Raw genomic sequence first — 13,782 nt, 5'->3', positions numbered from 1 at the left:
TACATCTGCTTAAACTGTGGATATTGTAGTGTAAAACAGTTGTAATTTTGTTATTTTCTCTATGTGTGCTGTACTTGTCCTGTATGTGTTTCAAGATGTGCTTCTGAACATTAAAATATTCTCTAGAAGAAAAAAAACATATGTCTTCTAAAAGCTTGAAGGTAATGACAGATAGAACAAACTGTACTTGTGTTGAATTATGCTGCTGACACTTTGCCAGTTTATTCATAAGAGGTAAATAACTTTAATCACTAAATTAAAAGGTTGCGACATATACAGTGGGGCAAAAAAGTATGTAGTCAGCCACCAATTGTGCATGTTTTCCCACTTAAAAAGATGAGAGAGGCCTGTAATTTTCATCATAGGTACACTTCAACTATGACAGACAAAATGAGAAGAAAAAAATCCAGAAAATCACATTGTAGGATTTTTGATGAATTTATTTGCAAATTATGGTGGAAAATAAGTATTTGGTCACCTACAAACAAGCAAGATTTCTGGCTCTCACAGACGTGTAACTTCTTCTTTAAGAGGCTCCTCTGTCCTCCACTCGTTACCTGTATTAATGGCACCTGTTTGAACTTGTTATCAGTATAAAAGACACCTGTCCACAACCTCAAACAGTCACACTCCAAACTCCACTATGGCCAAGACCAAAGAGCTGTCAAAGGACACCAGAAACAAAATTGTAGACCTGCATCAGGCTGGGAAGACTGAATCTGCAATAGGTAAGCAGCTTGGTTTGAAGAAATCAACTGTGGGAGCAATTATTAGGAAATGGAAGACATACAAGACCAATGATAATCTCCCTCGATCTGGGGACCCACGCAAGATCTCACCCCGTGGGGTCAAAATGATCACAAGAACAGTGAGCAAAAATCCCAGAACCACACTGGGGGACCTAGTGAATAACCTGCAGAGAGCTGGGACCAAAGTAACAAAGCCTACCATCAGTAACACACTACGCCGCCAGGGACTCAAATCCTGCAGTGCCAGACGTGTCCCCCTGCTTAAGCCAGTACATGTCCAGGCCCGTCTGAAGTTTGCTAGAGAGCATTTGGATGATCAAGAAGATTGGGAGAATGTCATATGAAACCAAAATATAACTTTTTGGTAAAATCTCAACTCGTCGTGTTTGGAGGACAAAGAATGCTGAGTTGCATCCAAAGAACACCATACCTACTGTGAAGCATGGGGGTGGAAACATCATGCTTTGGGGCTGTTTTTCTGCAAAGGGACTAGGACGACTGATCCGTGTAAAGGAAAGAATGAATGGGGCCATGTATCGTGAGATTTTGAGTGAAAACCTCCTTCCATCAGCAAGGGCATTGAAGATGAAACGTGGCTGGGTCTTTCAACATGTCAATGATCCCAAACACACCGCCCAGGCAACGAAGGAGTGACTTCGTAAGAAGCATTTCAAGGTCCTGGAGTGGCCTAGCCAGTCTCCAGATCTCAACCCCATAGAAAATCTTTGGAGGGAGTTGAAAGTATGTGTTGCCCAGCAACAGCCCCAAAACATCACTGCTCTAGAGGAGATCTGCATGGAGGAATGGGCCAAAATACCAGCAACAGTGTGTGAAAACCTTGTGAAGACTTACAGAAAACATTTGATCTCTGTCATTGCCAACAAAGGGCATATAACAAAGTATTGAGATAAGTATTTGGTCAATAACAAAAGTTTATTTTCCACCATAATTTGCAAATAAATTCATTAAAAAATCCTACAATGTGATTTTCTGGATTTTTTTCTCATTTTGTCTGTCATAGTTGAAGTGTACCTATGATGAAAATTACAGACCTCTCATCTTTTTAAGAACTTGCACAATTGGTGGCTGACTAAATACTTTTTTTTGCCCCACTGTACCATGTTATTTAGAATTAGAGTGGTAGAGCTTGAGAGCTATACAAATTTAACTTAGCTCAAAGTTATCAGTGTTCAATTGACACATTAACCACGTAATGTGTGAAGCACGACTTAAAATAATTACATTCTGAGAAGGTAATGGACTAGTGTTTTTGTCATCCCATTCCTCCTAATATAATGATTTTATTCTAGTCATGTTTCAAGGACAAATTGTATAATTTCCTCCACTACACAGCCAATGTAACAAATATTTTAAATACATACTGTATTCTAAAGTGTGTGTGTGTGTGCATAATGCTGGTGTGAACTTTGGAAATTGCCAAATTACTTACAAAGAGGGAAAAGTCTTGATAAAAAAATTGTAATTGTGTTGCCATGTTTTGAAAAGAAGACCAGGAAAGAAATGTTGGTATTTATATAGGACCTCATACTGTGCTTGATATTGGGAAAGACTGGGATTCACTTGCTGCACAGGATTTGTTACCCGATATGTTGAAACATTTTGTGTCAAGTCTCAGCACTGGTGAAAGTGTTTTTTTTTTGTAGAGAGTAGTATTGGGTTTTCCATTGTGATATTGTATGTTGATTGTAAATAAACTAATAACTGTATGTGGGTTCACTTTTCATCCAAAACAGCCCCCCATTTTTTAAATACATATTTTGAGATATTACTTCATCAATGTGTTTGTTTAAACTGAAACTAGTCTCTTGACAAAGTTTGCTGTTCTGTGAATATTCTTTATAATAAAATGTTTCATAAATGAGGAAGAGAAAGGGTTTTTATTTGTGTCCCAAAACTGAATGACACATATGAAACATTGGAAATATGTGTATAAGACTATATAAAAATGGGAAGAATAATAATTAAATATATAATCTGCTAATATATAGATGCAATTATATAATTTAACATTGTGAAATTAATAAACACAATCTTAATTTGTTGCTGGTCATAAACAGATAACAAGCAGATAAAATTTTACACTTGAACAACACAGTTCTGACTATTCTTTCAAAATAATGGGGAATCATGTGCTACTCATCCCTGGAAGAATCTTCCAACATGTCAAGTATCAACAGTGCCTTCGGATAGTATTCAGACCTCTTGACTTTTTCCACATTTTGTTCCGTTACAGCCTTATTCTAAAATGGAATAAATTCTTTCTTGTTTTTATAAATCACATAATACCCTATAATGACAAAGCGAAAACATGTTTTTAGAAATGTTTGCAAATTAAAAACAGAAATACCTTATTTACACAAGTAGTCAGACCCTTTGCTGTGAGATTCAAAATTGAGCTCAAGGTGCATCCTGTTTCCATTGATCATCCTTGAGATGTTTCTACAACTTCATTGGAGTCCACCTGTGGTAAATTCAATTGATTGGACATGATTTGGAAAGGCACACACCTGTCTATATAAGGTCCCACAGTTGACAGTGCATGTCAGAGCAAAAACCAAGCCATGAGGTCGAAGGAACTGTCCATAGAGCTCAGAGACAGGATTGGGTCAAGGCACAAACAAAAATTCAGCATTGAAGGTCCCCAAGAACACAGTGGCCTCCATCATTCTTAAAATGGAAGAAATTTGGAATCACCAAGACTCTTCCTAGAGCTGGCCGCCTGGTCAAACTGAGCAATTGGGGGAGAAGGGCCTTGGTCAGGGAGGTGACCAAGAACCAGATGGAGCTCTAGAATTCCTCTGTGGCGATGGGAGAACCTTCCAGAAGGACAACCATCTCTGCAGCACTCCACCAATCAGGCCTTTATGGTAGAGTGGCCTCAGTAAAAGGCACATGACAGCCCACTTGGAGTTTGCCAAAAGGCACCTAAAGACTCTCAGACCATGAGAAACAAGATTATTTGGTTTGAAGAAACCAAGATTGAACTCTTTGGCCTGAATGCCAAGCGTCACGTCTGGAGGAAACCAGGCACCATCCCTGCATGGTGGTGGCAGCATCATGCTGTGGGGATGTTTTTCAGCGGCAAGGACTGGGAGACTAGTCAGGATCTAAGCAAAAATGAACAGAGCAAAGTACAGACAGATCCTTGAAGAAAACCTTCTCCAGAGCGCTCAGGTCCTAGGACTGAGTGACGGTTCACCTTCCAACAGGACAACAACCCTAAGCACACAGCCAAGACAACGCAGGAGTGGCTTCGGGAACAAGTCTCTGAATGTCCTTGAGTTGCCCAGCCAGAGCCCGGACTTGGAACCTGATCAAACATCTCTGGGGAGACCTGAAACTAGCTGTGCAACAACGCCCCCCCCCCATCCAACCTGACAGAGCTTGAGGTTCTGCAGAGAAGAATGGGAGAAACTCTCCAAATACAGGTGTGCCAAGCTTGTAGTGTCAAACCCAAGAAGACTTGACGCTGTAATCGCTGCCAAAGGTGCTTCAACAAATACTGAGTAAAAGGTCTGAATAATATTTCAGTTTTTTATAAATTGGCAAACATTTCTAAAAACCTGTTTTTGCTTAGTCATTATGGGGTATTGTGTATGTAGATTGACGAGTGGGGAAACTATTTAATCAATTTTAGAATAAGGCGAACGTAACAATTTAGAAAAGGTCAAGGGGTCTGAATACTTTTCGAAGGCACTGTATATACAGCAGGACATTATATAGGATCCTTCAGTTTCTAATAAAGATGACAACGCTTGAAATATAGGATCCCGCAGTTTCTAATGAAAAGGAGAACACTTGCCATATAGTGATATTCACAAGGAACCATGGACAAAAACAATTGCATTGTCCTTGAATTGCCCTTTACGTGTTTCTGTGCCTCTGATCAGACTTCACTGAGTGATTTCACCAGGCCCCTCATCTCAGCATCCGATGCTTTGACAGACTCCTGTGCATTCATCTGCTCGGAGTGCAGGGCAGCCCTGACAGACATGCAGGTGAGTGTGTCCCTGGTGCGGTCGTAGTTTCCCACACAGCGGTGCACCTGTCCTCGGATCAGCCTGGGAAGGTCCAGCTCCTGGTGGGGATGGAGCAGAGATGGGTCAGACACAAAGGGTATACATCCTCCACAACACTGTAAATGTAACATAATGGGTATCCACCCTGGATATACGGTATGATTTGAGAATCCATATCCTCCAGTCAAAACAAACTACTGCTTTATAATGCTGATGATCAGTAGCAGCTGGTAAGAATCCTGTGGAAAGAAAATTATAATCTACAAAGTTCTTTATGTTTAAAATAACTGCCTTTTTAAGATTACATTTTTTATCGCCTTAAACACTCCAATTCATTTGGTGAACATGAAGTAATATAATGTTGTCCTCTGACTAACTCTACAGCCCTTTGCCTGCTATTGTATGTCTCCCTTTCCTATTAAAGAGGAAGTGTTTTTCTTACTCACATTTTCATAGAAGACACACTGCACCACCTCTTTCCCATCTCTCATGAGGAAGTTCTTAGCTCCATGAGACCCGGTGGTGACTGCAGAGTCAAGAGTAGCTGTGGGACGAACATAGAGTAGAATAAAATACAAACATTTTGTAAATACAGTACAGGTAATGGTAAATACAATGTTAGTGAAGAGACAAACTGAAAACTAACCGAAAATCTCAAATAGGTACGGAGCACTGTCCTTGAACTGGCTCCAGTGTCTCATGCCATCGATGACAGCAGTCAGGATCCTCAAAGAGTTCTCAGTTGCTGGTTTGATCTGGAACACAGGTGGTGTCTTCCCAACATAGGAAACATGAATGCTTTAATACCTGCTCTAGCATTGAATAACAACATTTACAAGGCTCTCATAATAAAATATTAAGGATGCAACGTTACTGTATGAGCTGTCATTTTTAACTAGATTAAAGATTTCCAATTGGGTTAAATATGAAAGCTATATCAAAGTTATTTTATGGTAAGTAATCAATGAAAACCTGAGTTTTCCTGCAGTATGTTACACTATAAGTTACAATTAGCACAGATTACTTACATGTTGTACCTGAGACTGAGAGGTATTTTGAGCTTGATATATGTCTCTACTGTCCATCAGCTGTTTCTGTAGCCCAGTGTTGGTGGTCATTTTAAACTTCCAGGATGTGTCCTGCTTCTGCTGCTGTGGTCCAGGTCTAGGAGTTGGTCTGTTTGGAGGGCCAGGAGTTGGTCTGCTTGTTGTGGTAATGGGTGTAGACTGCTGGGAGCAGAAAGGAGGCTCTGGTGGGTTGGCCTGTCCCTGTCGGTAGCCAGACTGCTGCTGCTGACCCATATGAGAGTAGCTACCTGGGGGTACTGGCTTGCTCTGTGTGTTCCCACTGCTGCAAGGGCTGTTGTAGTTGCTCTGTCTGGGGTTCATAGGGGCTCTGGAGTCCTGCCTCACTGGTGGCTGTTGCTGTCCCATCTGCGGACTGAACATATGCAATATAAGTGATACGACTGGTTTATGTGTTGCATAACCACCAGACAACCCAAAAAAAACATCTCAAACTGTACTTACTATACAATATATAGACCCTGTTTATCTGCAGGTTAACTTTTAAATGTGCACTGCAAACATTTTTTAATTATGCATCTATAATAACTGCCTCTACAGAGAGCTCCAGAGACCTATCAACTGACCATACCCTGTATTCACAGCTTTATATGGGTGTGGTAGAGGTGCAAAGTTTCTTCTCACGGGTTCAGGTGCAAGTCGACTGTTTGGATACTGAAACTGTGGTTGAGACTGATGCTGGTTGCCTTGTCTGTTCCACTGACTGTTCTGAGCAGCAGGTGCAGGACAGCTTGGGTCTTGATCTTGGAAATATTCTGTGTTACCTGAGCAGAGGTAGAAAGTATTATAAAAAAATGTTCTGTTAAAGCATTGATATGGGCAGCAAAATTGCATTTTTCCTCGCGTAGTGCCATCTAGTGACTTGGATATCTCTCTCGCTTTGAAAATCCAGAATAAATTGATAACAGCCACATTTATGAATCGCACATGATTATAGCTACTACTGAAAAACACGAAGTAGCCTATTTATCTTACCAGATATGTTGTTGGATGAAACAGCGCTGTGTGTGGACATGTATTCATTGCTGGAGCAGAATTCATTCTCAGAGGGATTAGATGTCAAAGGCAGCCTGCTCCTTTTCTTCTGGGTAAACAGAGGCACAGAGAGGCAGCCTGGAAAGGAAACAACCTATACCTGACAATCAGTTTATTTCATGAATGCAGCCATCAGCCCAACTCACATTTCAATTTCACAAACCTGCAGTAGGTCTGGCCTGCTGCATTTCATATCTTCTCATCTTATTGCAGTGTCCACTCAAAGAATCTAATGAATTCATAAAATGTAAAATAGTTAGAACTAGCTTGCCAGCCACCTGTAGCCACAAAACATCAGACCACTTCTTGCTAATGTTAGCTAAGGTTAACAGGGCTTAACTTAGCTAGCTAACGTTACTGACCTTAGCTAAAGCAATTGTTATCAATAGCTATTTCAGTTTTAGTAGCTAACTTAGCTAGCTAGATAAGCAACAACTAAAGCATCGTCCTCAAACAATAATTAGTTTTAATGAAGTTACATTTAATGAAATTATGTATTTTCAGCGTACACCTGTGGTTGCTGTTCCAATGTAACTAAATACCTGACTAGCTGGTGAGCCAGGTCTCCTCCTAGCCAGTCAGATGGTCACGCGCTAATGCCCGCGATTTCTCTGGTAATGACGTCTTGGCTAGATAGAACACTTACCTAGCTACTTGTGCAGTGCACCAGGACAGGGAGGCTGCACATTAGCTATATAAATATGGTAGAAAGAGAATGTGGCCTTTTCTGTAGCTTTACAGGCTGGAGATAAAATGTAATGAGAGGGACACTTTTTACATCATGCCGGATTCTCCAATCAAATAGCCTAACCTAAATGACGCTCAATCAAAACAAAAAAAAGCCCTGTTATGTTAACAAACAACATATCCTAAAAACAGCACATGTCAAATTAAAATGGACAATATGGAATGGACGATAACGACTGTTGTCCAGGAATTTCACCCCATTGTCATGATCAGTGGTTTGTATCCTTCAATTTTTGACAAGCCGATTAATTGGGGCGGCAGGTAGCCTAGTGGTTAGAGCGTTGGACTCGAATCCCCGAGCTGACAAGGTAAAAATATGTCGTTTTACCCCTGAACAAGGCAGTTGATCCGCTGTCATTGAAAATAAGGATCTCTTCTTAAATGACTTGCCTAGTTAAAATTCTGAATTTCCCGCTGTGTAAACACATTGCAAATAGGCTCGCGAATACTCCTGATAAAGTTGGGTAGCCTAATTGATTATTCACAGGAATCAGGACTGATAATTCCATGCCCTGTTTTACAGACGATGGGCATTCATTCATAAAATTCCATTGTGGTCTACACACCAGTAAGCACAAGCACGTCTTTTTTTTGGTCCTTTCAGGGTGTCGTTTTTTGGTGGTAATGTAGGCTTACCACATATAATTCAATTTCAGGTAATACTGTTAGGATACACCTCAATAAGCATGGATCGATGCCTACGCCTTTTGTATGTGGTTTTTTAGTATGTGAAGTTCCGGACCGGCCTTGATTTCCACGTCCATGGACATTGGTTTTTGGTCCGGACCAAATCTGAACGAATCATAGACGTCTATGTTTGGTTCAGATTTAGTGCAGTCCAGACCGGCCTTGCTTCCATTCAGCCACAATAGCATTATTAGTGAGGTCGGGCATTTATGCCTGGCTCGCAGTCGGCGTTTCAATTAATCCCAAAGGCGTTTGATGGGGTTGAGGTCCGGCTCAATACGATACGCAACATCCAGGACTATCATTAGCCTGGTAGTGGGAAGTGGTGTTTCATAATGAACATATGGATATTTCCCCGTGTTTTTCACCTTCTCTTCATTAAATCGAGTTAAGGAGGACATCAACGCCTTTGCTGCTTGAATTGAGAATGTTTTATGTATGAACCTGCATAAACAATTCATGTTACTCCTCTTGTGTGTATGTGCAGGTAATATGAAACACTTTGATTCATTTGCCCTCCTATGTCAAACAGGGCTTGCCACAGATCTACTAGCTGAGAACCGGCTCATCTCACATTTCATCAGGACCTTTCTGTTACATTTTATTTTATTTTATTAGTCAACACAGCTCCATCCTGTCCATTTCCCAAGCACTGTAGTAGTACCTCTTCTGACACAATGACAAACCAGCTGCTTACTCAGCTAAATCTTGAGATGAGAATGTATTGTTCATTGTAAATAAGTAGGGGGGAAATGACCCGTTTTTAAGTGGTTGAATGGTTTCTACCAAGAGTATTTGCACAATTGATCATCCAACTCAATAACAATCCAAATTCTCTTGGATCCTGGATCAATATGTTTGTCTACTGATGTCCTTATCATACCATACTGCTTTGTAAATGGTGGACTAAACATCCAAGCGACCATTTCCTCTTTTACGTGGCCACAATCTGCATAGTAACTGGGTGTAGTAGACTATAATTGCACAATAAAATAACTAGGGTTAGGAAAGATTTCCTTGGAACTTGAGTGTGAAGCGAACTTTTAGCAGTGCTGCCATTTCATCAGGAAGATGCTGCAGGCCAGGCAGCTGAGCCTGCAGGAATTGATCAGTCTGCAGTATAAATTGAGGAGGCAGATGCTGGCTAACTAATTAGTGCTTAGGAATAAGATAATGAAAAAATATATATAAGTTTATTAAAGAAGTTGAATCGGTTATAATTAATTTCACAATATATCCTACCGATCCCTGACTTTGGCGATGTCATTTACAAATTAGCCTCCAACACTCTACTCAGCAAATTGGATGCAGTCTATCACAGTGCCATCTGTTTTGTCACCAAAGCCCCATATACTACCCACCACTGCGACCTGTATGCTCTCGTTGGCTGGTCCACGCTACATATTCGTCGCCAAACCCACTGGCTCCAGGTCATCTATAAGTCTTTGCTAGGTATAGCTCCGCCTTATCTCAGCTCACTGGTCGCCATAGCAGCACTCACCTGTAGCACGCTCCAGCAGGTATAGTTCACTGGTCACCTCCAAAGCCAATTCCCCCTTTGGCCGCCTTTCCTTACAGTTCTCTGCAGCCAATGACTGGAGCGTGACTGGAACGAGTTAGTGAGGGAGACATATCTCCCTCACTAACTTTAAGGTCAGCTGTCAGAGCAGCTTATAGCTGCGGTATAGCTGATCGCTGCAGCTATACACAGCCCATCTGTAAATAGCCCATCCAACCAACTACCTACCTCATCCCCATATTTGTTTTTGTTTTTCTGCTCTTTTGCACACCAGTATTTCTACTTGCACATCCTCATCTGCACATATATCACTCCAGTGTAAATTGCTAAATTGTAACTACTTCGCCACTATTGGCCTATTTATTGCCTTTACCTCCTTACTGCACACACTGTATAGAGATGTTTTCTTTTTTGTTATTGACTGTATGTTTGTTTATCCCATGTGTATCCCATGTGTGCCCCTGTGTTGTTGTTTTTGTCGCACTGCTTTGCTTTATCTTGGCCAGGTTGCAGTTGTAAATGAGAACTTGTTCTCAATTGGCCTACCTAGTTAAATAAAGGTGAAATATATATAAATATAAAATAAATCATAAAAAATTGGTATTTCAGAGTATGAGCTTTTGTGAACCTCACTTCCTAAACATATACAGTGGGGCAAAAAAGTATTTAGTCAGCCACCAATTGTGCATGTTCTCCCACTTAAAAAGATGAGAGAGGCCTGTAATTTTCATCATAGGTACACTTCAACTATGACAGACAAAATGAGAGAGAAAACCCCCAGAAAATCACATTGTATGATTTTTAATTAATTTATTTGCAAATTATGGTGGAAAATAAGTATTTGGTCAATAACAAAAGTTTATCTCAATACTTTGTTATAGACCCTTTGTTGGCAATGACAGAGGTCAAACGTTTTCTGTAAGTCTTCACAAGGTTTTCACACACTGTTGCTGGTATTTTGGCCCTATGATGAAAATTACAGGCCTCTCTCATCATTTTAAGTGGGAGAACTTGCACAATTGGTGGCTGACTAAATACTTTTTTGCCCCACTGTATATTGTCTGGATCCACCAGTAGGCAGTTCGAGTTTGTACTTCAGAAGAGTTGTTTACAACTGGCCAGTTAACTGCAGATATCTGGCAGGAAGTGCCTGGTGTCACCTGCTTTGACTCTAAAGAGCATGAGAGGTGTCTCTGAGGCTTAAAAGTTGTGTTCCAGCAGCACTGAAAATACTGATCTCATCTCAGCAAAGTGTTTGCAGCACAACTGGTCCAACACATCTGGAAATCCACTGCCTGACACAGGCCTCTTTCAGCCGTGTTCTCACAGAACAAGCCATTATAATTTACAGTTCTTTCCCATAAGGCTCAAACCCAATGCAAACCCATGCATGGGCTGTTTCCTGACTGAAGCTGCAAGCACATGTAACACAAAAGAAACTTATTGCAAATCATGGAATTGAAAACCATGTAAAATGTAAGTGAATGACTCATGTGATAATTTGCCCCCAATGCATAAGCCAGTGTCAGTACAGCAGAAAACTCTCTCTCCATTCATGAGTTTTATTGACTCTTACGATAATGGACGCCATGGAAATGCAAATGAAACTTCACTTTCAACTTTATTGGTATGAATACACAATGTGACACTCTTGCTCTGAGCCTGATGTGTTGTGATATAGAATTCATGTATGGTCTCCTTTGCACAAAACATTCTGCTAAACTTTACGGAAGAAAATTATCAAAGTCAAGTTGAGGAAATGACAGGAAGTCATGGGTAATAAATGGACGAGAATTCAGTATGTTAATTACCTTACAATGGTCTTATCTCTAAAGCAGCTTACCCTGCACATGGACATCCTCAATAATAGAGCTGTAAAAAAATAAAAATATTAAATGACATGCAGAATAGCGTGATCAAAATCCTAAAGCTAATTGAAGTGTATTTTTACAACTGTATTTACTGCATGTTAGGCAATATGGCCCTCATCATCTTCACATACACATTCACAAGACTTTTATAACTGCTCTCTAACAAGCATCGCTAGAACAATGCAACTATTATGAGTGCAAACAATTAAATGTCCTTCATTGTATAGTGCCGTTGCAATGTTGTTATTATTTCATGAATATCTTTCTGTATTTATAGTACCACAGAAAAATGGTGTGATTCATTGGGTTGATGATATTTCTTGTCAGAGATAACAATGGTGGTGCATTTCTCATACCAAGTGGTGATGGAGCCAGTCAAGATGCTCTCGATGGTGCAGCTGTAGAACTTTTCGAGGATCCGAGGGCCCATGTCAAATCTTTTCAGGGGGGAAGAGGGGTCCTCTTCACGACTGTGCAGACCATTTTAAGTCCATAGGGATGTGGACGCTAAGACAGTAGAAGCTCTCAACCTGCTCCACTACAGCGCTGTCGATATGGATGGGGGTGTGCTTTCCCCTCTTTCTCCTGTAGTCCACAAACAGATCCTTGGTCTTATTGACATTGAGGCAGAGGTTGTTGTCATGGCACAACAGTGCCAAGTCTCTGACCTCATCCCTGTAGGCTGTCTCATCGCCGTCGGTGATCAGGCCTACCACTCTAGTGTCGTCAGCAAACTTGATGATGGTGATGGTGGTGATGAGTCATGTGTGGTCATGCAGTCATGGGTGAACAGGGAGTACAGGATGGGACTAAAAACACACCCTTTGAGGGGCCCCAGTGTTGAGGGTTGGCGTGGCAGAGGTGATGTTGCCTACCCTCACCAGCTGGGGCTGTTGCGTCAAGAAGTCCAAGATCCAGCTACAGAGGGAGGTGTTCAATCCCGGGGTCTCCAGCTTGGTGATGAGTTTGGAGGGGACTATGGTGTTGAACGCTGAGCTATTGTCTATGAAAAGCATTCTCTCACAGTTATTTCCCCTCTTGTCCAGGTGGGAGAGGGCAGTGTGAAGTGCATTTGAGATTGCGCCATCTGTGGATCTGTTGGGGCGGTATGCAAATTGGAGTTGGTGCAGGGTGTCTGGGATGATGTTGATGTGTGTCAGGATGACCAGCCTTTCAAAGCACTTCATCATTACAGACAGTGGCGACCCGTCATTCAAGGTTTTGATTCCCACCTTTCTAGCTAAAAAAATAAATATATACCTTTTAAAATATTTGTTGTTGTTTTTGTTTTGGGATTCCTGTTTTGCATGTTATTTTGGCATTAATACATGTCACATATTAATTTGCAAACAATGTCAAAAAATAATAATAATCTGTGAGTTAATAAAGCTGCATACAAACATGGTCTCTTTTTTTGCTTTCTTGAGGAAGGCAGCTCCAAAATGCCGGTGTTACAGCCTAGCTCAGTGCTTTATGTGGTGATGGGCAAGGAAGCAGAAAATACGGAGCGTAGGGGTCGGTAATGTTCTCTAGTTGCGCTGTGATTAGCTCAGTGTTCTGTCACTCATTGGGACACTACGTCACTGCCAAATCTACGTGGAGAGCTCGAAAATTCAAGCTTTTTTGGTGCTGCCATAGAGTTACATTAGAAGTGCCCTGATCACGTCAACATCATACTTTCAAAATCTTAGTTAGCACGCTAGCAGTCATCATCATAATGAATAAAGTCGCCAATCTACTGGAAAATCCTTTTTATTTCTTGTCATATAAGGAGAAATAATGAAGAGAAATTATAGATATAATGTATAGGTGCTCATCGGCCATGGACATAAACATTACACAACAAGTTGAAAATCGCAAATTCAACAATGAGTGGTTTGGAAGGAATCAGTGGCTAACTGCAAGCATCGCAAAGCAATCACTAGCCTGCTATTCAGTGGAGTGGATATGTGGTCACAAGTCTGGGTTTAAGGGTCTCTTTTCCAGGCTTAAAAGGATAAACATTCAACATTGGCCATGATTTCAATCCAGCATGACTTCTGCTGCGCT

The 13,782-nt window shown here is 41.0% G+C and overlaps 1 protein-coding gene across 3 annotated transcripts; it reads right to left on the bottom strand.

Moving 5' to 3' along the window:
- Positions 1-2,641: 2,641 nt before the first annotated feature.
- Positions 2,642-8,273, bottom strand: LOC115136479 (spermatogenesis-associated protein 22-like). Of its 3 annotated transcripts, none has more exons than XM_029672060.2 (8): positions 7,452-8,273; positions 7,073-7,138; positions 6,850-7,003; positions 6,446-6,638; positions 5,827-6,229; positions 5,436-5,562; positions 5,236-5,333; positions 2,642-4,848 (listed from the first exon to the last, which is right to left on the bottom strand). In XM_029672060.2, the coding sequence occupies exons 2-8, from the start codon at positions 7,100-7,102 to the stop codon at positions 4,657-4,659; spliced, it is 1,197 nt and encodes a 398-aa protein (XP_029527920.1). In that variant the 5' UTR covers positions 7,103-7,138; positions 7,452-8,273; the 3' UTR covers positions 2,642-4,656. The 3 variants fall into 3 exon arrangements, with proteins under 3 accessions (XP_029527920.1, XP_029527915.1, XP_029527917.1); XM_029672055.2 differs by having other exon boundaries at positions 5,818-6,229; positions 7,452-8,271; XM_029672057.2 differs by having other exon boundaries at positions 5,818-6,229; positions 6,850-6,987; positions 7,452-8,270.
- Positions 8,274-13,782: the final 5,509 nt, after the last annotated feature.

This window comes from Oncorhynchus nerka, linkage group LG10 (genome assembly GCF_034236695.1).
Source record: "Oncorhynchus nerka isolate Pitt River linkage group LG10, Oner_Uvic_2.0, whole genome shotgun sequence".
Taxonomy (NCBI): Eukaryota; Metazoa; Chordata; class Actinopteri; order Salmoniformes; family Salmonidae; genus Oncorhynchus; species Oncorhynchus nerka.
The sequence above is the reverse complement of the archived record's forward strand: the minus strand, read 5'-3'. Positions and strand labels throughout refer to the sequence as shown.